Source organism: Dendropsophus ebraccatus, chromosome 3 (assembly GCF_027789765.1).
Source record: "Dendropsophus ebraccatus isolate aDenEbr1 chromosome 3, aDenEbr1.pat, whole genome shotgun sequence".
NCBI lineage: Eukaryota > Metazoa > Chordata > Amphibia > Anura > Hylidae > Dendropsophus > Dendropsophus ebraccatus.
Window position 1 is genome coordinate 51,122,012 of NC_091456.1, and position 27,499 is coordinate 51,149,510.

General features: G+C 42.5%; 1 protein-coding gene across 1 annotated transcript in view; it reads right to left on the reverse strand.

Annotated features, from left to right (window-relative positions):
* The window catches only part of ERCC6L2 (ERCC excision repair 6 like 2), an 80,004-nt gene that overhangs the window by 49,449 nt on the left and 3,056 nt on the right, over window positions 1-27,499 (reverse strand). Inside the window, exons 3-4 of the mRNA XM_069961747.1 lie at window positions 24,137-24,259; window positions 1,525-1,718 (exon numbers count right to left, since the gene is read on the reverse strand). Of these exons, the coding sequence (XP_069817848.1) occupies window positions 1,525-1,718; window positions 24,137-24,259 (317 nt within the window). The remainder of the gene's footprint in view (window positions 1-1,524; window positions 1,719-24,136; window positions 24,260-27,499) is intronic.

A 27,499-nucleotide genomic window follows, 5' to 3' on the forward strand; every position in this document is an offset into this window, starting at 1 on the left:
CAACCAAAGGTGGCCTGGAAGCCACAAACAGTTGACCAGGCTGCTTAAATGGGTTGTCCAGCGAAAATCTTTTTCTTTCAAATCAAATGATATTAAAAGTTATATAGTTTTGTAATTTACTTCTATTAAAAATCTCAAATCTTCCCATACTTATTAGCTCCTATATAACCTGCAGGAAATGTTGTTTTATTTTCAGTCTGACACAGTGCTCTCTGCTGACATCTCTGGCCAAGACTACAACTGTCCAGAGCAGGAGAGGTTTTCCTGTCTCAGCCGGAGATGTCAGCAGAGAGCAGTGTGTCTGAATGAAAAGAAAACAACATTTCCTGCATGACTTATAGTAGCTAATAGGTATGCAAAGATTTGAGATTTTTTAATAGAAGTAAATTACAAATCTATATAAAACTTTCTGATATCAGTTAACTTGAAAGAAAAAAAGATTTTTGCCGATTATCAATGGTAAGTATACATGTCAACCTGCAGCAGGGGAGGAAATAATAAAAACATAACACTTAAAAAGGGTTATTCCCATCTGACAGGGATGGCTTCCTGGCCTGTTCACGAGCTACGCTGTTTACGTAGCTTTCAGAGATTTATAAACAACATAGCTCATGGAGCTACGCTGTCTGTATAACTCCCCCTCTTCCGCTGTCTTTGGCTTCCCAATGACCTCCGTTGGCCACAAACAGGCCACCAGGGGGTGGTAAACCATCTTTACGTGTTGGGAATAGCCCTTTAATGAAACTTCCATTAACCTCTATGGGAGATAAGTAAAAAATGTAGTAATAAAAGCTATTCTGTTTCCTTTACGAAGTATAGGAGTTAAAGGGGTTGTCCAGTGAAAAATTGTTTCTTTTAAATCAACTAGTGTCAGAAAGTTATATAGATTTGTAGTTTACTTCTATTTAAAAATCTCAAGTTTTACCACACTTATAAGCTACTATGTGTCCTGCAGGAAGTGTTGTTTATTTACATTTAGAAACAGTGCTCTCTGCTGACATCTCTGGCCGAGTCAGGAACTGTCCTGAGCAGGAGAGGGTTTCTATGGGGATTTGCTACTTCTCTGGACAGTTCCTGACTCCACCAGAAATGTCGGCAGAGAGCACTGTTTCTGAATGTAAATAAACAACATTTCCTGCAGGTCAAATAGTAGCTTATAAGTATGGGAAGACACCAGTTGTTTTGAAAGAAAATATTTTTTCGTTGGACAACCCCTTTAACCCCTAGACGACCCAGGACGTAGAGTTATGGCGCAATGATCAAAATTTGCGCGGTCCACTGGGTCATTTTGGGCCTGGTCCTCAAAGGGTTAAATAAGGTGCATAAACCAAACCATTTATCAGGTTTTTTTTGCTTCCAGACAACCTCTAGAGATAGTTGCAGAATAGGAGGGACCACATTCATGAGAAATATATGCAGATTTCATTGGGGTGCTATGTATAAAGCAGTACAATACAAAATACAGTAAATACAGTACAATAAAGACTTAGCAGTACCCTGACTTTGTCGCTGTGCTCCACGTACCTGTTTAGATCATCTAAACACAGTCGAAGTGTCTCATAGGTAGTTAAAGCGATTTCGGATTTCCCTTGTCTTATTCTCACTAGCTCAGAATCTTTCCGGTTTCCATGAATAACCGTCACCTTGAAATATCCCCATGTCTCCAGCTCATCTCTCCAGTTGAAAAGCACAGATAAAGGAGAAACAATCAGAAAAATCTGAAAAAAAACGAATGAAATCAGCAACGCATCATAAGGCATATCTGCGCACGTTCCCTATATTTAAGTACCCAATTTTATGGGGGACAGAAACATGTACTGCACAAGCATCGATTTCTACTGCAGAGAAATTGCAACACACGATGGGCCAATACTAACAGGTGAAAGTGCAAGTGTCTAAACAAGTGTCTAGGAGGCGGCCTCTTCTGATTGAAGGGAAACTGACAGCATGAATATGCATAAAGCTGTGCTGCCAGTTTCCAGGTACCTATTCCAGGTACCCTCTCACCTGATGACGGATGAAGGGAAACTAGTTGTTTGAGGTGATTTCTAAGTTTTAATATTCTATTATCAGTTAGTTTAGTTGGTGTTATCATTGGTAGCCTGCAGCTACTAAAATACACTATACTACTAAAGATGTCTCAATACGATTACACACATGCTGATGCGATAGGAGGAACTTTACATTTCTATATCATGTGGTCCACACATTTATTTTCGTTTTTATCAGATTCAATGAAAGCTACATTTTATATTTAGTATAAGGAAATATTTAGGTTTTTGTGGGCCCTTTGTGCCTCTGAAAATAGTTTCTTTATTTTGTAGACTCCATTTCGGTTGATTCCGGCTGTCAATTAATCAATCTCAGAGAAGGTGAGGCTCAACACATGTGAACAGGGTTGAGGAAACCACATGCACAAGATGCAGATTGATGTTGGAATCCATGTGAAAAGTAAAAAAAAACTAATTGTGAACATCCTGGAAAACTTTTTAATAAACTGGCACTAGTGTCTCATGGCAGCAATATGGCACTTGCTATATTACAGTATGCAGTATATCAGATGCATATTCTTTTGAGCAGGATGAAATGATCTGTTTATTTCATTTGAAGAGTTGGAAAGAACATAAGTGGTTTAATGCATTTCATTATAAATAGATTGAGTACCTGAAAGGATTAGCACTGATATGTTACAGAGCAGGCCACATAAGGTACTGTGTACACTATATGGGTGGGATCACACTACGGAATTCTCGCAGATAAACTCCGCGGAATTCCGTCGGCTGTCCGCGCGCACGGCCGCGCGCCTTTCCTCCGGCTCCATAGACACCATTCTATGGGCCGGCGTATTCCGCTATCCGCCGAAAGAAGTGACATGTCACTTCTTTCGGTGGATAGCGGAATTTGCCGGCCCATAGAATCGTGTCTATGGAGCCGGAAGAAAGCCGCGCGGACAGCCGATGGAATTTCGCGGATATTATCCGCGAGAATTCCTCAGTATGAACCCACCCTATGGCTGGGTTCACACTATGTATATTTCAGTCAGTATTGTGGTCCTCATATTGCAACCAAAACCAGGAGTGGATTGAAAATACAGAAAGGCTCTGTTCATACAATGATGAAATTGAGTGGATGGCCGCCATTTAATGGCAAATATTTGCTGTTATCTTAGAACAACGGCTGTTCTATTGAAATAATGGCAGCTATTTACTGTTATATGGCGGCCATGCACTCAGTTTCACCATTGTGTGAACAGATCCTTTCTGTGTTTTTAATCCACTCCTGGTTTTGGTTGCAATATGAGGACCACAACACTGACTGAAATATACGTAGTGTGAACCCAGCCTATATCTGTAAATTGACTGTTTTATAACAGAGGACTGTAAAAAGGCACGAGGACATGTCAAAAATACAGAAGATTTATCTCTACGAAAAAAAAAAAAAAGTTTCTTGGGGGGGGCAGCAATTGCTGTATATTTTTTGGGTGTTTTCAGATCACAAGACTTAATGAGAAAAATCTATGTTATAACACAACCATTTTGAAAAATAGCATCATGGAGCACTATGAAAAAAAACTTTTTTTGTGGCTTTTAGAGCAAAAAAAAATAAAACAAAAAACAAAAAAACATAAACTGAAGAGTATGTGGTAAGAAGGCCTAAAAGCTTCAAAAAAGGCATCCTTTTCAAAACTTGATTGGATGAAAGGGAATTGCTTACTTTTAACCACCACCTTCCCTTTGGGTATACAATAATCGTGATGATTAAAACTACTATTAAAACAGTAGTTAGGTATATCCCCATAGTAATGAGTTTGTCATAATGACAGGTTGCCTGTAAGGCAAAAAATACACAACGTCTTCAACTTACCAAAATAATATTTGTTAGGTCTTAAATAACAGCTGACCCGCATACATGTCTACCTTTCACCAGACATATGATTAAATAATTATTACTGCACATAATCTGTCACATACTCTTATTAGAGTTGCATATCTTTCAACATAGAGCCATGTTTTCTGGCTATGTAGTTACAGATGTGACGTGTTACTGCAAAAATCAACCCAGTAGGTCAAAAAATGAACAAATAAGTATTTCCCCAGCTCCTTCAGAGCACATTTTATTAATTCTATCACATGTCCCAGGTCTAATATCGGCTAAACCTGATCCGATCACCTTGTCATATCAAGGACAAATACACATTCATTTCCTCTTCAAATGGAGCAACAAGACAAGAGGTCGGCTCTAGGGAGAGTTCACTCATCAGCGCTCAGCCTTCACAATCTGTTCTGCAGCCAAGAAATTCATCCAAAATTTGCCCTTTACATGTTAGAAGAGTTAAGCTCGAGTCGAGACAAGTTTTATCTCATAGGTGCCGGTCCAAATCTGAGCAGTGAATGAACAATTTGTTTTGTTTTTCCACTTCGTACTGTGGAGGGCAAAGAGGTCATTTATGGGAAGTGGTTTACTAGAGGATATAGAATGACAGCGGAAAAAGACGTCAAGCTGGAGACGGTTGTGAAATGTCTCGCTTTTCATTAAATATATGCCAAAAATCTAATTTGAGTAGTCAGTTATTTTGAAGTACCTACACTAGAGAGCTGACTTTGCCCTGAGCTATGGGAATCAACATTTACGAAACACTGGAGGAAAATATACATCTTGGGTCAAATTTACTATACCAAATTGTGTTTTTTAGCTCTTCAGAGGGGTAGGGCTTATAAAAGATGAGGCATCAACTGAAATGTGCAACATCTTCCCACAAAATATTGGCGTCAACCAATCTACATGTAGTATAAAGTTGGACAACAGTGTCTTAATATACACCAGATTTATTATACGGCATGAAGCAATGTAATCGTTTTTGTGCTTCTTCAGGTTGCCGTCACACTACAGGACATAAAGAAGCTAAATGAGATCTCTACATTGTCTACGTTCATGTATTGGCAACCCACCAAAATACTATACAGGGGGACACATTGCCAAGGTAGGCCTCCTGATGTACTACCCTCATGTGAGGTTCTAAACATCAGCTACCATTCCTGAGGTTCCTATAATATTTCAACTTAGGGGGAGTCCAGAAATCAATGTTTAGTGGAACTAACCTAATTTTAATCAAAGCTTACATACATCTTAACATGCTTTCCATCAGGCCTTTACATTGAAGTTGGGTTACTTTAGGTCAAACCTGGCGCAGAAATTCAGGCAGCTTGGCTTTGTTTGGTGGCTTGTGATCATCCATCTTCCTCTTGATCACATTGCAGAAGTTTTCAGTGGGGTCCAGGTCTGGAGATTGGGCTGGCTATGACTGGGTCTTGATCTGGTGGTCCACACCTTGATTGATCTGGCTCTGTGACATGAGGCATTGTCCAGACCAGGGCTCTGTTTAACCATTTCATGACCAGTCGTTGGGTAAAGCTTTAAAATGGAACATGATGTAATTTCAGTGCTCTGCGTTCAAATCCTTATGGTTCAGCCTGGCAGGTTAGACTTTAGCCTGGCTTTTTTTTGCGTCTCATTGATGAAAGGCTTTGTTTCTAACTTTGCACAACTTCTGCCAAACTATCTTACTGGTGCAGTTCACCCTGATTGCCATTCTTTTTATACACTTAAAAAAATAGAGTATAACTACAGTATTTTCTTGTGTATAAGGCCACTTTTAAACCCAGGAAAATCTTCTCAAAAAGTCAGGGTCGTCTTACACGCAGTTAATCTGCAGTTGCTGCATACGGTTGGAGGAGCCGCATGCGGAAACAGGATGAAGTGCAGAGCAAGCTGCAAGTGTCCGTAATATGAAAGACAGAGATATGGTAGAGTGGCACCGTGCCCAGAAAAACACTATTAATATGCTAACTACCTAGTTTCATCATTGAGCTCTGCATGTCCAGTATGTTTGTCCACAAAAACACACCTCTCTCACCCGTCTGGTCGCCCTTGTATCCTACCACTATTACTGTACCTCCTTCTCTGCCTCTCGTTAATATCTGATGTTTTTTTTTATTAATTTTTATTTGTTGTGCTTTTAAAGAGGGGTAGTCTTATACGGCGGGTATATATAACTCTATATTTTAACTGGAAACGTTTGGGGTTGTCTTTTACGCCCAGTCATTTTATACTACGGAAAATACGGTATTTGTTAATCTATAGTTGATATCTATATAGCATACCAACGCTCAGCAAGATTACTAATATACAGTTTATAAAGCAAAATAATAGTAACATCCTTTATAAGTGACTAAGTTAGGGTCTGACGAAGCAGAACAATCCACGAAATGGCTGTCGCCCATTTCTTCTCTCCTATTTGTTGCACAAATTACAGTGTCTATGGACTGGATTTAAATACTACATAGTGAGTGCCATCCTATTCATTTTCTGATTGTTGTCTGGATTTTGCATCTATACTGTCATGGGATAGCGGACATTTTATCAAATATATGTTGCGGGACATGCACTACAGGCAAATTCCCTACAGAGTATGTAGTGGGTTTTAGTGGTGCCTTCTCATTACTTCTATACATATTGGAGTATACTAGAGCCAGCACCGAAATGTGATTGTGCAGATGAAGCTTGAGTACTCGCATTATCACTATGTACCATCACATCAATTCATGACAACAGCATAGTTCCCACAATGATGGCTAATCAAAAACTAACCACATCAAACCCACTCTAAAAATATCCACATTTGCTGGTCACACGCAGAATACAGACTGTGCTTTACTAAGGGATTCCGAACACTATGAAAGAAAATAATCTTAGTCTTCCCCTATAAATGGAGCGAACCCCCCCAAATCACTAAAACATAGAAGATAATCACACAGAGTTAGGACAGTATGTGTTCTAGTCCTTATTGAGAAAGCAGCAGAATGGAAAACCATGACATTTTACAAATCTTTCATTCACACACCACAAAGCAAACTCAAAGGCACGAGGCCCCCCAGCCCCTCACAAATGGAAAGAGCTTGTACTGAACTCCCTTAAGCTTCCATGCATCTCGAATGGAAGGGTGGTAATGCATTCATCTCCATTTCATGCACCTCAAATATTCTTGCAAAGCCTTAAGCACAAAATGAAGGCAAAACACATAACTATGCTTTCATACTGAGATTCCGTCAAACAAAGCAAGGCTTTGGCAGACAAATTCAATCCTGTCCCGAATCTATCACTGAATAACACCTATAAGCTCTATGGTACATACTGTGTGCTGCAAATCACATAGCACAATAGCTGACATTTTTATCCAAGTATAATGTATAAGAGACGTATTGACAACGTCTTCATAAATATTAAGGTGTAAATGAAATTTTCGGATTAGAGTAACATTCTTCTCAAAACATCTTGTCTAAAACCCCAAGAAAACTGCACCTGGCAAATATGTGACTTAGCAAATAGCAATATGTTCCCATTTGTGTATGGCGATCACTAGGGCAGATTTTTTTTTAAGGGGTTATCCAGGCTTATAAAAACATGGCCACTTTATTCCAGAAGCAGTGACTGTCCTCAGTTTGGGTGTGGTTTTCAAGATTGGTTCTATTAAAGTGAATGGAGCTGAATGGTAAAACATAATCTGGGGTGTGACAACTGGAGTAGTGAATCTGCTGTACCACCACTAGAGTCTAAGGGGCCGCTGGTCTTCACCAGTGCCCACCGCAAGGCAGGATGGACTTACTGTGGCAGGCGACCCCCAGGTCACTACCCCTGGCTTGACTTGCTAGCAGCAGCAGCAGGCACGTAGGCGGGCAACTTGGAACACAGCAGAACTCACGGCTTGAACTGAAATAGCAGACACAGGCAGAACCACAGGTAGCTGGAACCAGGAACAGCAGGATTCACGAGCAGGAATCACGGAGAGCTGGGACCACACACACAGCAAGCAGAGGCTCCAACACGGAATGTTAGGATAGGTGCTGTATTTATAGGGCAGGTGTTTGCTCTAACCAATTAGGAAAGCACTGTCCCTTTAAATCTGTGACAGCTGGCATGCACGCCCTAGAAGGTGGGGACAGCGGGGAACAGGAACGTGGAGTGGTGAGGTGCCCCCAGGGGCGAAGCAGTAGCGCCGGGTGCCTGCGCGTGGGCTCCAGCGTCTGAAGCAGACAGCCTGTGGGGAGAGTGGGTGTGGAGCACAGGACACCACCACAGCCCTAACAGAGGTTGGTGTTGTTTTTGCATGAAAATTCCTTCTTTTTTAATTTTGCATAACCCATTTTTTCCCAAAATTTCTAACCAGTTATCTTGGATTTTCAGAAAGTTATTTTTCCTGTTTCTTTGATAGATACCCCTTGCTAAATTTTTCACACATAATCAGTTTAACCGTGTGCTTTATTGGGCTAAAAGTGTATCTGAAATGCAAAGTGATGCACCACTTGCGTTCGGGTTTGGCAACGTTACCTGAACCGGAATGTTGGGTGTTTCTTTGGCGGGGGTCCCCTGCCACCCTGGTTGAACAGAATGCTGCTGCTCCATTAAACATGGCTATCGTCATCAGGCCCAAAATTAAACGGGTTATGCAATATTAGAAAAACATGGCCAATTTCTTCCAGAGACAGCACGCTTGTCTCCTACTTGGGTGGGGTTTTGCAACTCCATTCTATTGAAGTACATAAAGCATAACTGCAAACACCACCTGAACAAGAGACAAGAGTTGCGTTGTCTCTGGAAGAAAGTGGCCACGTTTTTCTTACGCTGCATAACCCCTTTAAATTATGAGGCAGCACGAATGCCCAACTGGTGCTCTATTCAACCTGGGGGGCTTCTGTGATCAGTGGGGTCCCCAGTGGTCAAACCCTTACCAGACACTCGCTAGACATTTTTGGGGTGGGGGTGGGGGGACCTTAAACTTTTAAGCCTTTGTCATAGCCTAAGTATTATTAGGGAAATACCATGATACAATAACCAGTTTAAGACGGAAGTTGCTTTGCATCCTATGACTATATAGGCATTTACCTACTGTATATTGTAATATTGCTGAAAGGGCAACTGCATAACAGTCAGACAACAGATATCAAACACACATTTATAACTACAACCAAGTTCTGAATAAACTCACTAGTAAAATGGAAGGAACCAGCTGTTCAGCATTCTCACAAAACTCATTTTTTATTAAAACGGATATGGTTAAATTAATCTGAAAACAATCAGAGCAATCCTTCCATTATTGTCTTCCCCAGTAAAGCTGGCACCCATTAGCCTGGCATCAGCGAGAAGCAAACCTCAAGCATGGCTGAAGATGAAAAAGTGTATGTCCAGCTGATTTAAAGCCTTAAAGAGAGGCCCCTAACTGTACTGCCAAGTCCACATGCTTGTGAATAATAACATGGTACATGCTGGGTAATTATTTGTTCCAGGTTCATCTGAATCCTCAGCTGCTGTGATAGATGCTATCGAAGTTATGTAGACAAAGTAAACTAAAGAGAATGCTCCAACAATGGCACAATGTGCAGTGAACCGTATGAAAACACTGGCACGGCTTCAGAGAACGCACGCAGAGACACACTGGATGACCAGAAGAAACAGGCCACAGAAACTGGCACACAATCTGCTATAGGGCAGATCTTTTTCACCAAAGAGATGCTGATTGTTAGAGATAGAGACCACCTTGGGTCACACAAGGTCAAGACAAATAGAATAAATGCAAACAGGTAAGTAGCAAAATATAAAAATCCTAAGACCCCAGCAATAATTATTAGCTCCCAAAATCTTATAACAAGTATAATTTTAAATCAAGATTCAAACATTTTTATTTAATAAAAACTGTTTTAGACTAATAAAAAAAATTTTTAACTTCCAACTATAATATATATTTTTTCTACTTTAGAAAATAACACATTTCTGTGCCTTTAAGGGTTTGTTCAGGGTGCTGCAAAAATAAAACATACTCTCTTGCCCTACTTCTCTGAAGATACAATGGATATTGGTTCCTGGATGCTTCCAAAGACATGCCGACCCTGTGGGAAATGCCTGCAGAGACCAGTGGTTGGCTGACTGAGAAGCTCCTGCACAAAGGGGATAGAAGCAGGAAGAACCCAAGAGCAGCTGGGACTAGGTGCCGTCAGAAAAGCAGCAGCAGGAGAATTAAGGCAGGGGAGTATGCTTTATATTTGCAGCATCCGGGGTTCTTCATTCAAAAAATAAATGGGAAAAAACTCATTCCCAGACAACCCCTTTTAAAACTGTGTTCTCATATTGCAGTTGACTTGCAATTTGTGATTGCCTAAAGTATAAACTGACCTAAAACAATGAAACAGTGCGACACAGTGTGACAGCTGACCCCCCCCCCCAAACTGCCCGGAGCGGAGGATTCTCCGTTAAATGCTGCTGTTAAACCATGACACGGCATCTAACGGGTCCCGGTCTGCGTCGTGGGTCACTTACGTGATCGCAATGTCCCGCGGCGCCGTCCGGTCCTCCGATGTGAAGGTCCCCGGGGTCACCATGGAGATGCCTCATGCTGACAGGGGTTGCCGTGGCTATTGCCTGTCAGCATGAGGCATGATACAATACACTGCAGTACATTAGGTACTGCAGTGTATTGTATGAGTGATCTAAGTATTGTACAGTAATGTACACTAGTGTAAAAGTGAAAAAAAAATGTGCAAACACAAAACATCCCCCCCAGCCTAATAATAAATGCATTACATTCCCCATACACAATAAAACATTACATAAAAGTGATCAAAAACACAAATCCCATACAGATTTGGTATTGTTACGTCCGTAACGACCCAACTATAAAACAAAACAAAAAAAAAGCAGTACCAGAATAGCTGTATTTTATCAATCCACTTTAGAAAATACCTCATAAGAGATCAAAAAGTCATATACATATAAAACTCGGTATCAATAGAAACTACAGATCTTCCCACAAAAAATAAGCCCAAAATCAGCTCTGTCGCGCAAAAGATAAGAACGCTATGGATCTTGCAATGTGGCGACAGTTTTTGTGGGTTTTTGCTAGGAAGATAGTTTCTATTGCGCCGAAGTGGTAATAGTTAAAAAAAACTATACAAATGTGGTATCGCCGTAACCATAGTGACCCAGAGAATACATGTATTATGTTATTAGTGACCGCCGATACGGATTTTTATGGCTATCACTAATGGGCTCTATTCTGCTGCCATCAGCTCTTTATGGCGATGGTGCAGAATAGTGCAGCGGCGCCGGCAATGCCCGCATCCCCCTCCTCTCAGCGACCGCAGGTAGCTGAGAGGTTGGGGCAGAATGTGGGCTCAGTCCTGGCCAGTCCCCTCACCGGTGATCGCCATTATTACCAGTATAACGGCGGCCACCGATAACGGGCATTGCCAGCGCAGCTGAACGCTTTCATCTCTTCTCACCGTGAATACACGGTGAGAGGAGATGAAAACATGTCCCCCCCTGTCCCAAGGATTAACCCTAGTGACCTGGTCACTGACCCTCCCCTCCCTGGGCGGCCATTTGATCCAAGATGGCCACCGCCATTACTGTGAACAGACTCTGTTCACAGTGATGGATTCCTAAAAATGATCAAAGCTCCATTCTCTCCACCACTGGAACTGGCAGAGAGCATGGGGCAATGATCGGGGACCACCCGGCGTGGTCCCAGTACAAGCGATTAGCGGTATATACTATATACCGCTGATCGCTTGTTCCAAATGGTGCCGGCACTTTTTTACCCAAAGTCAAGTGCCCCGGAATACCTGTAACCACCCCAGATTACCCGTAACCACCCCAGATTGCATGTAACCACCCCAGATAGCCAGTAACCCCCCCAGATTGCCCGTAACCCTCCCCGATTGCCAGTAACCCCCCCAGATTGCCAGTAACCCCCCTAGATAGCCAGTAACCATCCCAGACAGCCCGTAACCACCCTAGATTGCCACAGACTGCCCGTGGCTACCCCAAATTGTGTGCAATCACCCCAGATTGCTACAGACTGCCCGTGGCTACCCCAAATTGTGTGCAACCACCCCAGATTGCTCGCAACCACCCCAGATTACTTGCAACCACCTTGCCTGTCGCCACTCCAGATTGCCCGTCGCCACCCTAGATTGCCCGTCGCCACCCCAGATTGCCAGTGAACACCACCAGATTGCCCGTCACCACCCCAGATAGCCAGTGAACACCACCAGATTTCCCGTCACCACCCCATATAGCCAGTGAACACCACCAGATTGCCCGTCACCACCCCATATAGCCAGTGAACACCACCAGATTGCCCGTCACCACCCCAGAAAGCCAGTGAACACCACCAGATTGCCCGTCACCACCCCAGATAGCCAGTGAACACCACCAGATAGCCCGTAACCACCCCATATAGCCAATAAAAACCCCCAGATTGCCCGTAACCACCCCAGATAGTTTATACCCACGTATGGGGTACCGTTCTACTCAGGAGAACCTGTGTTACATATATTGGGGTGAGTTTTCTCCCCTGTTCCTCGTGAAATTGAGAAATTACAAACTAAACCAAAATATTATTGGAAAAATTCTATTTTTTCATTTTTACTGTCTTCTTTTGAATACTTTCCTCTAATACCTGTGGGGTCAAAATGGTCACCAAACCCCAAGATATATTCTTTGAGGGGTGTACTTTCCAAAATGGGGTGACTTTTGGGGGGGTTCTATTCTGCTGACACTACAGGGGCTCTGCAAACGCACCTGGTGCTCAGAAACATCTTCAGCAAAATCTGAACTGGAAATGCTAATAGGCGCTCCTTCCCTTCTGAGCCCCGCTGTGTGCCCATACAGTGGTTTATGCCCACATATGGGGTACCATTGTACTCAGAAGAACCTGCGTTACAAAATTTGGGGTGCATTTTCTCTCATGTTTATTATGAAAATGAGATACTTTAATCTTAACAAATATATTATTGGAAAATTTCTATTTTCCATTTTTTTATGGCCTAATTGTGAATACTTTCCTCAAGCCCCTGTAGGGTTGAAATGCTCATTACACCCCTAGATTAATTCTTTAAGGTGTCTAGTTTCCAGAACTACCAGTAAAGAGGACCAGCCCAGCCTCAGAGATAACCATCCGCAAAGAATTCAAAATAAATGGCCAAATTGGTGGAAAACAGCAAAAAGAGAAACTGTCTTATACTAAGGGTACTATCAGACGGGCCAATAACTGTAAACGAGCGCCAATCTACTAGATTGGCGCTCGTTTACTGGGCCTATTACACGGCCTGATAATTGTTTAACAAGGCCTGCAAGGACATCGTTGCTGAATGTCGAGGACGACATTAATCCAGAGGAGGAGAATGTGGCCCAGGGTAGTATTGGCTGTTACTCTGAAGGGTTAATTAGGACCTCTGTTTGGCAGTTAGAGAGTGCCAGTGGTGCCAGCATACACTGGTAGTTGTCCAGTAGTGAAGCAGTTAACAGGCAGATGTGTGCTGTGCATGCTGGGAAAGAGGGGAGGGGCTCAGAAGGATCTTGTGTGGAGATCCAGTCAGGGTCAGAGTATGTGCTATGAGGTAACAAGAAGCAGGATTCTGTTGTGTGAAAAAGACAGAAATTAACAAGAGATCCTGTTGTACTGTGAGGTAAAAACACACAGAGAAAGTCAGATTTATATAAAGAGCCAGAAAGTACAGTACAGACTAAGATTTACCACAGGGAGAGACCGGGATTTACCACAGGGAGAGACCAGGATTTACCACAGGGAGAGACCGGGATTTACCACAGGGAGAGACCGGGATTTACCACAGGGAGAGACCGGGATTTACCACAGGGAGAGACCGGGATTTACCACAGGGAGAGAGACCAGGATTTACCACAGGGAGAGACTGCAGCCCAGTGGGAAGCAGAGGGTTTTCCAGGATAGGACTGATAAATCCAGGTACCTGAAACATACCCTCCCTATGTGAAGATGTATTTCAACATTGTTCTCAGTGATGTTTATGGCTGATGGAGTTTTACTGTATAGATAATGTACCAGAATAAAACCTGTTTAACCTCACTACATTGGAGTCTGCTGAACAAGTGTGATGGAGAGAAGATACACTTAGGAGACCTGACACAGCACCCGATTCTATTCCCTCAGAATCCCAAAGAACTCACAACACCACACGCTGCCATATCATAAGAGTGGTGTGTGGATAACACATAACTACAACCACTATCATATCCTTATTACAATACACGATGATGAGATAGAGCAGGGGTACTCAACAACTTTTAGTGAAGGTCCACTTACCGGGGTCTATTGTCAGGTGAAGGTCCGAGCTGAACATCAGTAGGAAACGTGTTTTGTTACTTTGTCACAAACGTTCAACTATTTATATACAGAATTGCTGCTTATTAGCGGGAAAATTGGCATTTTTTTCTCTCACCAGGCCTTTGATATAAGGTACAAAGGGGGTGACTGCCCTGGTAGTATATAGCCCCCCTGTTGCTCCCCCAGTAGTGTATAGCCCCCCCTGTGTGCTCTCCTTCAGTAGTATATAGCCCCCTGTTGCTCCCCCAGTAGTATATAGCCCCCCTGTGCGCTCTCCCCCTGTAGTATATAGCCCCCTGTGAGCTCCCCCTAGTAGTATATAGCCTCCCCGTGCGCTCTCCCCCTGTAGAATATAGCCCCCTGTGAGCTCCCCCCAGTAGTATATAGCCCCCCTGTGCGCTCTCCCCCTGTAGTATATAGCCCCCTGTGCGCTGTCCCCCAGTAGTATATAGCCCCCTGTGAGCTCCCCCCAGTAGTATATAGCCCCCCTGTGCTCTCCCCCTGTAGTATATAGCCCCCTGTGAGCTCCCCCCAGTAGTATATAGCCCCCGTGAGCTCCCCCCAAGTAGTATATAGCCCCCCTGTGAGCTCCCCCCTGTAGTATATAGCCCCCTGTGAGCTCCCCCTGTAGTATATAGCCCCCCCATGCGCTGCCCCCCTGTAGTATATAGCCCCCTGTGAGCTCCCCCCAGTAGTATATAGCGCCCCTGTGCTCTCCCCCCAGTAGTATATAGCCCCCCTTGTGCTTTCCCCCTGTAGTATATAGCCCCTGTGAGGTCCCCCCTGTAGTATATAACCCCCTGTGCGCTCCCCCCAGTAGTATATAGCCCCCTGAGTAGTATATAGCCCCCTGTGAGGTCCCCCCTGAAGTATATAGCCCCCTGTGCGCTCCCCCCAGTAGTATATAGCCCCCTCAGTAGTATATAGCCCCCTGTGAGGTCCCCCCTGTAGTATATAGTGCACCTGTGCGCTCTCCCCTTGTAGATGCCCCCCAGACAGAAAAAAAAAAAATAACAAAAACAACTCACCTAGCACCTCGTTCCCCGCTGCGGCTGTCTTCGTCTCTTCCCGTCGGTCCGGCCCCCGACTGATACGCGCTCTGTAGGGATGTCCCGGGGATTCCCCAGCAGAGCGCGCATCAGTGACCTCAGCGTACGCCGCCGGCCTGCACTTCCGGGAAGGACAGGCCGGCAGCGTACACTGAGGTCTGTGGTGCGCGCTCTGCTGGGGAATCCCCGGGACATCCCTACAGAGCGCGTATCAGCCGGGGGCCGGACCGACACTGCCCCCAGCCCCACAGGCGTACTGACATCTAAGGACAGTACGCCTATGGGGCGGGAGGCAGTGCGGTGGGGAGCGGGACCTCCTAACCGCCCCGGGACAGACCGGATCCGGGGCGGTTAGGAGGTCTGACCAGGGGTCCAGACAGCTGGCCTCCGCGGTCCGGGTTCGGACCGCGGTCCGCCAGTTGAGGACCCCTGAGATAGAGGATGATATGATGAGGATGATTGATGATATTTCTCCTCAAGCTGGTATTCCACAACTAACAAAACTACAGCTCCATGCATCTAAGTCTGATCATAATAAAAGTTGTAGCTTTGCTAGTTGTGGAATTACAGCATGATGAAATACTACTACCACCACCATCATGCCTTATAATCAGTATATGATGGGGGTTGTATTTATCCAAACTTTTGTACAATTTGCATAACTACAACATCCATCATATCCTGAATATAAGGCATAATGGTTGTGGTAGTAGTCATATTTCTTCAAGCTGTAATTCCAGAATTAGCAATACTACTACTCCAAGCATCTTAGTCTGCTGACGGTTCATAGTAGGGCTGTAGTTTTGCTAGTTGTAGTAGTATTTCTTCAAGTTGGAATTCCACAACTAGCAAACCTACAATTTTTATTATGAACTGTCAGCAGACTAAAATACTTGGAGTAGTAGTATTGCTAATTCTGGAATGACAGCTTGAAGAAATGTGACTACTACAACCATTATGCTTTATAATCAGGATATGAGGGTGGTTGTAGATATGCAATCCTACTACACCAGGCATCCTATTATGAACTATCAGCAGACTAGGATGCTTGGAGTAGTAGTATCACATACTACTACTCTATCAGCATGATGGTTATGGTAGTAGTTGTATTTTTTCAAGCTGGAATTCTAGAATTAGCAATACTACTACTCCAAGCATCTGTAAGTGAATCTACAACCAGGTACATAGTTTTGTTTGGTTTTTACATCAACAGACCAGGGCCGTCGCGGAGGGGGCGTAGGCACAGTCTTTTTTTAAACGCTGCTCTATTTTTTTTTATTTATTTTTTTTAAATCTGCTGATTGTATTTTTGCAAGTTGTTACTCTCCAGTTTCCATAGCTGCAACCACCATCATATCCTCATTATAAGGCATAATGACAGGCTGATGGGGGAACAGTGTTCATACTATGAATTTTGATATGGTTATGGTTGAGTTTTTTTTTTTGCTTTTATGCATACTACAATTTTACCATTTTTTCTGCAGTCGGATGACAATATTTCCATAAAAACAGCGAGTATTGACGTTTACACTGAACCCTCCCAGTCTAGCTATATTTCAGTAAGTAAAAAAAAAATAGTAAATGTTTCAAGTGACATGGAAAAAGCATGTCAAGTAAGGCAGTTACGAAAAAAAAATTGACGGTACCTGCACACCTGACTGTGCCCACAAGTAAATTGCAAAGAAAGAACGTTCCTGCAGCCGCTACAGAGGTATCGGCTGCAGAAACGTGCTGAATGCAGCCCAGCAGCTGGCAGTTTAACAGCGTTTGATGTGAACATAGCCATACACAGGACCTCCTGAACCAATGCAAGATACTGAGGGAAGGCTGCTAAATCTTAGTTGGTGTTTACGCAACAAATGTGGAATCATGGAAACAGTTGAGGAATGCATTTTTTGCAATGAATTTAACAGTATAAACTGGCTAAGACAAAACTACGCATGCATCTGTCTACACCCAGAATTTGCAAGATTGATCATGGATTCCAGTTTGCTAACACACATGGTGTAGATGTCTCAAGGCTATCGAGAAAAAAAAAAAAAAGAATTGGTAAAATTACTTTTGTAATTATTATGTATGTGTTGTGTATAATTTTCGTTGATAAGGTTGTTTTTGGTTCTTAACTCCTTGCCTCCGCAGCCTGTTTTGTCCTTAATGACCAGGCTCATTTTTCAAAATCTGACCTGTCTCACTTTATGCTCTTATAGCTCAGTGATGCTTTAACGTATGCTAGCGATTCTGAGATAGTTTTTTCGTCACATATGGCACTTTATATTAGTGGCAAAATTTGGTCACTACTTTGTGTGTTTTTTGTGAAAAACATCAAAATATCATGAAAAATTAGTAAATTTTGCATTTTATGAACTAATGAAAAAGGAAGTCATAGCACATAAATTAGTTACTAAATCACATTACCAATATGTCCTCTTTATTCTGGCATAATTTGGGAAACGTATTTTACTTTTTAAGGGTGTTATGGGGCTTAGAAATTTATTAGCAAATTATCACATTTTGTGAAAGTTTCCAGAACTGATTTTTTTAGGGACCAGTTCTTTTTTTAAATGGATTTAGAAGTCTGGTATCCTGAAAACCCCCATAAGTGACCCCATTTAGGAAAATAGACACCTTAAAGAATTAATCTAGGGTTATAATGAGCATTTAAACCCTACAGGGGCTGGAGGAAAGTATTCACAATTAGGCCGTAAAATAATCGAAAATGAAAATTTTAAAAAGGAACATGAGAAAAAAAGCATGCCAAAATCTGTAACGCAGGTTCTCCTGATTACAATGGTACCCCATATGTGGGCGTAAACCACTGTATGGGCACAGAGCCGGACTCAGGAGCGCCAATTAGCTTTTTTAGGGTGCGTTCACACCTACAGGATCTGCAGCAGATCTGCAGCAGATTTGATGCTGTGTTCAGTTATTTAAATGAAATCTGCTGCTGAAAATCAGCTGCAGATCCTGTAGGTGTGAACGCACCATTAATGCAGATTTTGCTGAAGAAGTTCCTGAGCGCCAGGTGCGTTTGCAGTGCCCCTGTAGTGTCCGCAGAACAGAATCCCCCCAAAAGTCACCCCATTTTCTAAAGTACACCCCTCAAAGAATTCATCTTTGGGTAGGATGAGCATTTTGACCCCACAGGTATTAGAGTAAGTATTCAAAATTAGACAGTAAAAATGAAAAACACGAATTTTTCCAATAATATGTTCGTTTAGTTTGAAATTTCTCAATTTCACGAGGAACAAGAGAAAAAAAGTACTGCAAAATTTGTAACGCAGGTTCTCCTGAATACAACGGTACCCCATATGTGGGCATAAACCACTGTATGGGCACAAAGCAGGGCTCAGAAGAAAAGGAGCGCCAATTGGCTTTTTTAATGTAGATTTTGCTGAAGAAGTTTCTGAGCGCCAGGTGCGTTTGCAGCGCCCCTGTAGTGTCCGCAGAAGAGAACCCCCCCAAAAGTCACCCCATTTTGGAAAGTGCTCCCCTCAAAAAATTCATCTTGGGGTGTGGTGACCATTTTGACCCCACAGGTATTAGAGGAAAGTATTTAAAATTAGACAGTAAAAATGAAAAACTCAAATTTTTCCAATAATATGTTCGTTTAGTTTGAAATTTCTCAATTTCACAAGGAACATGAGAGAATCCGCACCCCAAAATCTGTAACGCAGGTTCTCCTGAGTAGAACGGTACCTCATATGTGGGCATAAACCACTGTATGGGCACACAGCGGGGCTCAGAAGGGAAGGAGCGCCAATTAGCATTTTCAGTGCAGATTTTTCCGAAGAAGTTTCTGAGCGCCAGGTGCGTTTGCAGCGCCCCTGTAGTGTCAGCAGAATAGAACCCCCCCCAAAAGTCACCCCATTTAGGAAAGTACACCCCTCAAAGAACTCATCTTGGGGTGCAGTGAGCGGTTTGACCCCACAGGTATTAGAGGAAAGTACTCAATTTCACGAGGAATGGGAGAAAAAAACGTATCCCAAAATCTGTAACGCAGCTTCTTCTGAGTAAAACGGTACCCCATACGTGGGCATAAACCACTGTATGGGCACACAGCAGGGTTCAGAAGGAAGGGAGCGCCAATTTGCTGGAGCAAAACCGCAGCTAGTAATAGTTATTAGAATAGCGCAGTTACTAAAATACAATAAAAAAATGAGATTACAGGTAATGTGGGGTGGTCACGGGCAACCTGGGGTGGTCACGGGCAACCTGGGGTGGTTACGGGCAACCTGGGGTGGTTATGTGCAACCTGGGGTGGTTATGTGCAACCTGGGGGGGTATCGGAGGACGAGGGGAGGGAGCCGGGGGACACACTGTTAGTGGCGGTGGGGGGAGGCAACGTTCTGCAGCCTCCCCCCGCCGCCCGATCGGCGGGAGGACACGGAATCTCCCCATAGACGCTGTGGTCGCATTGACCGCAGTGTTTATGGGGTTAACTGCCCGGGGGGAGCGCGGCTGACCCTCCGGGCAGAGGCAGCAGGAGGAGGCCGTGTCACATAGCCTCCTCTTGCTGTTCGATCTTAGATAGGGTCAGCGGGGGGAGGCAGGGAAGCCATGACGTCCAGGGACGTCATGATGCGTTCTGCCACTGCTTTTCATGACGTCCCTGGACGTCATATTGGGGGAAGGGGTTAAACAAATTTTTAAGTTCAATGGCATACCGTTCTTTAACCGCAATGATCTATGGCTGTCTGGGTAAAGAGCACTGCGTTCCAATTCCTTCCTGCGCTGTAAAAACAATTCGAGATTGCTTCCCAGATCCTGCCGATTATTACACAGGTTTTCAATGATATGAGGCTTATTCAAACAGAAATATACCAACTGCATTAAACTTTTGAAAAGGCTTATTTCTTTTAAATAATTTTTTGCTGCAACTGTTAATTATTTGAATTATAAAGAAATAATTTAACTTAGTTGTAAGAAAATGAAAAAAAATAAAAATTGTTTGCATTCCAATCCATAAAAAAAACTTATGTATAGATCTGTTATAACATTGTCCTTTTTTATGCACAGTACTCACACATATATAAGAAAGGTAATACTTTTAAACACTTCACTATTTTAAGTTTTCAAAAAACAATATGTATTATAAAACCAGTATTTATTGTTAGAAAGGACTCTCAAATCGGGAGACCAATTTTTTTTAGGTAGTATGGAACAGGAGCTATGTTTTTCGGAACTGAATCTCGACGTGACCACCATTCACTTTGTAATGAATCAAAGACAATTTCTATGACCTCCTTCATGATAACTTTCAGAAACTTATTTGAAGCGGGTTCTAATATGGCCTTTACAACCTAGGACTTTCTAGCCTTGGAGTATTCAAAACGGCCTCTAGCTGTCCCCACCGGGTCACTAGCAGTTGTGGCTTGTTTGACAGTAGCTTGAATTCGGTTGACATTGTAGTTATGGTCTAAAGCCGCAAGCTGTGTGCGGGCTACCATACGGTCAATGAAGAAGTGAATTTGTTTGGGGAGATATTTTAAAGAAAAATTTCCAATTCCCCCGTGATAAAATGAAGACAGTTGTTTATTATTAGAGATTAGCGAACTGGGTTCGGGTTCGAGTCGATCCGAACCGGAACGTTCGGCATTTGATTAGCAGTGGCTGCTGAACTTGGATAAAGCTCTAAGGTTGTCTGGAAAACATGGATACAGCCAATGACTATATCCATGATTTCCACATAGCCTTAGGGCTTTATCTAAGTTCAGCAGCCACCGCTAATCAAATGTTGAAAGTTCGGGTTCGGATCGACTCGAGCATGCTCAAGGTTCGCTCATCTCTATTTATTATCTTTCAAAAGGTAAGAATTGGTAGCAATGCTAATTAGTCTATCATAAGGGTGAGTCTTTTTTTTCAACCATTTAGTTTTTTTTAACTGAATTTCAGTCAGTGGAGGGTGATCACATTCTTTTTTTTCATGGTCCTCGTTCCAGCTATGTTCGTTGAGAGCATGATGACACAAGGAGAGCTATTTCTCTACTAAAACATTAGGATTCTTGACACACGTACGGGATGACCACCAAAGATGGGTTTTTATTGAAGAAGTCCACGAAGATAGGACCTCGGCCTGTTTGTTTTTTGAGGCACTCAGGATTTTATTTCCCACCGACTTTATGATGTCGAACTGGTGGTCGATATTGGAATAATTATCTTTTAATGTTTTACGTATTGACACATGCCTGTCTGTGGCTAAAGTTACACATAGTTAGCACATCATTTGCAATTAGTTCCTCCAAACAGTATTGAAAAGCCCGCTTCTTTAATGCAACAGAGGAGACAGTAGGCCCTAGTTGTTCAACTCCAAAATTACTAATTTTTTTGTCTGCATCCATGTATGTATATATACAATATTTAGAGGAGAAGCCAAGGCTGTCTGATTGGCCGTTACCAGTTAAATAGCCTGGGGCTCTCTTGAGTTCAGCCAACACACTTGTCTTTTCTCTTCCTAACAGGTATCAATTGCTGGAAATATAAAAAATTTTGGGCTTTTGTAGAAGGTGGACTTACTGATGCTTTGGACATTAAATAGATTGATAAAGTTTTGTATTTTTAAGAAACTGTTAATGCTTAGTACAGTAGCTGAAGCAAGCATTACATTTCTAGCTGGCTGGTTTTCAAGTCTGGGTTGGGACTCCCAAAATGCATCAATATGGCCCTTTTCACATTTAACAAATATAGATAAGGAACTTCCAATACAATACTTCCTAAATTGTACCAATTTAGCACTGCAATTTTTTAAATTTTAGCAGTGCATTTTAGAAATAAGGACTTTTAGGAAAGATTCATAAACAATTTTTTTTCCAGCAACATCGGGGTTCAAATCTTTTTTCCTTCTTCACATTCCTCATCACTGTTGACCAAAAATGACTCTTCAGGATCATCATCCAATCACTTCTATGAAAAGTCGTGTCCTCTTTGTCATATGTTTCAACACTATCATCGGCTAATTCTCCCTCTACATCGATGGATTCTTTGACCGCTGTGAAACCATCAGTTTGAGTTATGTTATACTGGGTACAACATATAGGGCTTGGGGCAATTTCAGACATATTTGGAAAAAAATCACTTTCTATCGTCTCCTGAAAAATCAAACAAAAAATTGATGGATATTGAGTTCCAGAGGCAATGCCGGATGGCTTGGTAGGTGTTGATGGCAAGTTGTTTGATGGCAAGTGGTTGGTTGCACATAAGGTAAATCTTAGTCAACATCTTGACTACTTTTTGGGTTTGGAATTTTATTTTTAGACTTTTTTTTCTTTTGCCTTTTTCAGAAGACAGGATGTTGAACTCACTAGCTGGAACCAGACGACAACATAAAATGTTTCTATATTTTTTGCCAACGTAGGTCTGAGTTGACCGATTTTTCAAAAACATAAATAGTACTGTCATACGTACAAAATCTCATTTACGAGGCCTTACATTGGCTTTTCTTTGTCCAGGAGTACCAACCACAGGGGGTGATTGTATTACCATTAGAAATTTTGAATAATGAGAACATGGGATTGTTTCCTTAGCAGTGGTCACAGAAGACTGTGAAGGAGGCTCCATAGTAGATGGTTTTCTAGAACCAGTAGTGTAAATGAACTGGATGTGTTTTTCTTTTTAATGGTGGCGGTAGGAAGATACTTTCGGGCTGTCCAGTCTGGTATTGAATTGATGATGTAGGTAGCTGCACAGTACCTCCATAACTACTAACAGTGCTACTTGTAGTTGTGGTGGTACTGCAAAAAAGAATAAATTAAAAGAAACAATGCTCATAGTAATTGTTTGATGATGGGCGTAGACTGAGCAGACAGGAGCATCCTGGTTAGAATGAACAATTCTAGTTGGTATTTGATGGTACTTACAAGAGGGAGGAAGGACCGCAGAGCACCCTGTACACCGCCATAGGGAATTATGGTATTGGGAAGAGAGAGAGAAGGAAACAGGCTCCAGCAGACCACTGAGGGATGCCAAAAATCAGCAGGCTAATAGGAACATTTAGGACATTCAGGAGTGGTGATCCTACCCGTTCTATAGAGATGAACAGGAGTTAAATAACATTGGTGAAAAATATACAGTTGTGTTAACTTGTTATTAGCTGCAGGTGACACATGTAAATGAGATTCTAGGATGTCCCCCACATCCTCATCTGTGAGGGTGGGGATTCGTGCACGCCATGAAGCTTTTGCCAGCAGGGGTGTATTTAGTGTCTTTGTGCGGACAAGGTGGCCATAAATAGAGGACACTAGTCCGCCTGGGCCTTGTGACCTAATGATACCTATAAGCGGGTAGGCAGATAATGCAGGACAAGGAGTCATAAACTGTGCTTTAGTGGTAGTAGTGGTGGATGTAAAATCAGAACTTTATTGCAAAAATTACACGTTTCAAGGCGCACCCTCTTCATCAGATTAGTATACTATAGTATATTAATTTGATGAAGAGGCTGTGCCTTGAAACACATAATTCTTGCAATAAAGTTCTGATTTTACATCCACCATTACTACTCCCATCATTTAAGGAGTGAAACTCCTGGACCATCAAAGTCCTGGACCTTTTGCATGGCTGTACCTCCAGCCTGCAGAACCTTCTTCCTTTCTCAAAGTGTCTTAGTTATACGCAGACGTGACCCAATTAAAATCAATTCACTGACCGCAAATATTTAATTACATACCCATACAAAATTCAAATAATGTGATAGATTCAATCCAAAGTACATGTGATGCTTCAATAAAAATCAATAAAAAATGGTCATGTGTACTATACGTGAACCAAAACCTATAATAAGTAATCGACTACCATATGTGATAGTATAAGTGGTATTACTTAGGCTCAGAATTTAGGATACAGAGCCCCAGCTAACTGTACACATCTACAGGACACTACAATGAAAATTTAATATCCATACCTTTTTAGTGGATGGTGTTGATGGCTCCTTTCTCATTGTTCTCAGCAGAAAGTCAGGCCTATTGTTTTCAATGTCTTCTCGTGTGCCCTTTTTGTGTAAGACTGCAGCTACAAATGATATGACCTAAAGCAAAGAGTTACATTTTAGCAAGAATTCAGTCACTTCTTTTTTATTTTTGCGATCTCCTTAACCCCTTCATGACCACAGGTCATTGATGCACAGATGTCCAGGTCACAATGAAGCTGTGCTATCCTCCTCGCTTTCTAAGAGCCATAATGCCTTTATTTTTTAAATTATGGGGCTGGTTGAGGCGTCATTTTTTGCACCATGATTTATAGTTTTTATTGGTAACATTTTTTTCTAGTTCGCAATCCTGGTATTTATTTCCCATTTGTTACGTTTACGCTGTTCACTGTACGGGAACAATGTTATATTTTTAATAGATCGAACTATTCCGCATGCTATGATATATAATATGTTTAATTTATTTTCATTTTCTACATATTTTTATTTGTAAAATAGGAAAGGAGGAGATTTAAACTTTTATTGGGGGAGGGGTTTTGACATGGTTTTTACTTTTTTTTTTCTTAGGGGACTTAGGGGAATCATTAGATTGCATATACTGATCAACACTATGCCATAACATAGCACTGATAAGTATTATCGGCAATCTGCACAGAGTCTGCCTGATGGCACTCTAAGATGACCGACAATCTGACAGGACAGAGGTAATTATTATACCCCCCACCTGTCTGGGAAAGTGACTGGGACCCATAAAGTCCTGAGTGTGCTCTAAGTTTTCTGAACTCTAAGACCTTATTCCCACATTCTGTGTTTCTCGGACGTGGAAGGCCTGTAGTGGAATTCTCCTCCCACACGCCAGCTTCTCCAATATGATGCTGTGAGCGGGGAAACTGTATGAATATGCGCAGCGCTGTAATGAAGCAGCCACATTACTGTGTCATTGCAGCGCTATGCATATTCATAAAGTTTCACCTCTCCCAGCATCGTACAGGAGATACTGTAAGGCGGGGGAAGGGAAGGGGGGGTAAAAAAAAAAGATGCAGTTGTTGAATTGCACAAAAGCTACTGCACAAACAAAAAATCACTGCCTCTTTACGTCTACCCATCAAGCAGATGAGGAGGACAAATAATTATCACAAAAATCTATGTGATAAATTTTGCCCACCACACTACAAAGTGGAGGTAAATGGACCAGTTTACACTTACAAAAACACAAAATCAATGATAAATTCCACTCAAAGTCCCATTATTTAAAGCAAATACAGCATCCCACAGACAACCCATCATACAACAGTAAAATATGGACATGTTAGTATAATGACATGGGGATGTCTTGTCTAAAAATACATACATAGGTTCATATATACTACATGGTGAAATGTGAACACACAAACATGACACACATACACTGTATGTCCTTACCAAATATCTTTTTTAACATTTGTGATAAGGGATCCACCAACAATGTAATACAGCAGGGGTGTCAAACTCAAATACACGGTGGGCCAAAATTAAAAAATTGGACAAAGTTGCAGGCCAACCTTCATATTTAATGAAGAGGCTATTCTGGCACTGCCTATCCTACAGTAATTGCCCCCACATGGTAGTTATATCCCTCAAGCAGTAGGTAATCCATAATTGTGACCCATGCAGTAGCCCCCTCCCCCCAATAGTGCTCCACATACTAGACAGGCATACTATTATGGCCTCACATAGTAGCCAGCCCTTCCAATACTGACCCATACAGTAGCCAGCCCTCCCAATAGTGACTTATATAGTAGCCAGCCCTCCTAAGTGCCCAATATAGTAGCCAGTCCTCCCAATAATCTTATATAGTAGCCAGCCCTCCCAACAGTGTCTTACATAGTAGCCAGCCCTCCCCAATTGTGTCTTAGATAGAAGCCAGTACCTAAAATAGTCTTATTAATAGCCATCCCTCCCAATATTAACCCATATAGCAGCCAGCACACCTAATAGTGCCCAATATAGAAGCCAGCCCCCCGATAGTGTCCCATATAGTAGCCAGCCTCCAATAGTGTCTTATATAGTAGCCAGTCCTCCCAATAGTCTCTTATATAGAAGCCAGTCCCTAAAATAGTTTCTTATACAGTAGCTAGCCCTTCCCAATAGTTTTGTATAGTAGCCAGCCCTCCCCAATAGTCTTATATAGAAGCCAGTCCCAAAAATAGTCTCTTATATAGTAGCCAGCCCTCTCCAGTAGACTTATATAGTAGCCAGCCCTCCCCAAGTCTCTTATATAGAAGCCAGCCCTCCAGAATAGTCTCTAAAATAGAAGTCAGCCCCTACTGTACTTGGTCATGACTGTCCTATTAGCTTGGACTCACCCTTTCTGTGTCTTCCGAGGCTGCGGGAGGCACCCAGCGAAGGACGCGTGATGACTTCACTACGTTGCCGGCATTGGGCACCATTGTGACAACTCTATTGTTCTTAAATAAATTGGAGTTAAACAAATTGTGTAAAACAGCCTCCTTTGCCTCCTCCTGCAGCCGCAAGCAGGTGAAGGGGCCTGGGGAGCCCTTGTTCCTCGATAAGAATACATCTTAAAAGGGAACCAATCAACACAATTCCACTAATATGGTTCCCAGCAGCACAGTATTAATTTACTTACAGCTCACGGAGCATACCAGCTGTGACTGCAGCGATACTTTTACAAAGGGGAAAAGATGTTTTAATATGCCATGTGATTCCAGGAGAGGGGCAACTAGTCATCAGCTGACAGGGTAAGAGCTGTGTTACCGTCCATCTCCCAGCCTTGCGTGGCATTATAAAATATATTTTTCCTCTTTGTAAAGCTTCCACTACAGCCGTGGCTGATATGCACCACGAGCTGCACAGTTGACCTATACTGTGCTGCTGGGAATTATATTAGCACAATCATGCTAACACTGGTTCCCTTTAATGTGTTTTTGGGCAGCCATCTATTCCACTGGACCTACTATGGGGGGGGGGGGGGGGGGGGGGAAACCATGAGGATATTGAAATCTACTGGATGCACACAACTACAAAGATAAACTACATGCATCAAGGCTGTCAAACCCTAAATCCCATGGTTGCCAATGTGATTAGGTTGCTATTTCTGCTAGCAGATAACTAGGTTGTTCCTGAAGTTAGCTTTGAGGGATAAAATAGACGAGTATTATAAGATCAGGGGTTATCCAGTGCTACAAAAACATGGCCACTTTTCCCCTACTGTTGTCTCCAGTTCAGATGCGGTTTGCAATTAAGCTCCATTTACTTCAATGGAAGTGAGTTTCAAAACCCCACCCAAACTGGAGACAACAGTAGGGGGAAAGTGGCCATGTTTTTGTAGCGCTGGAT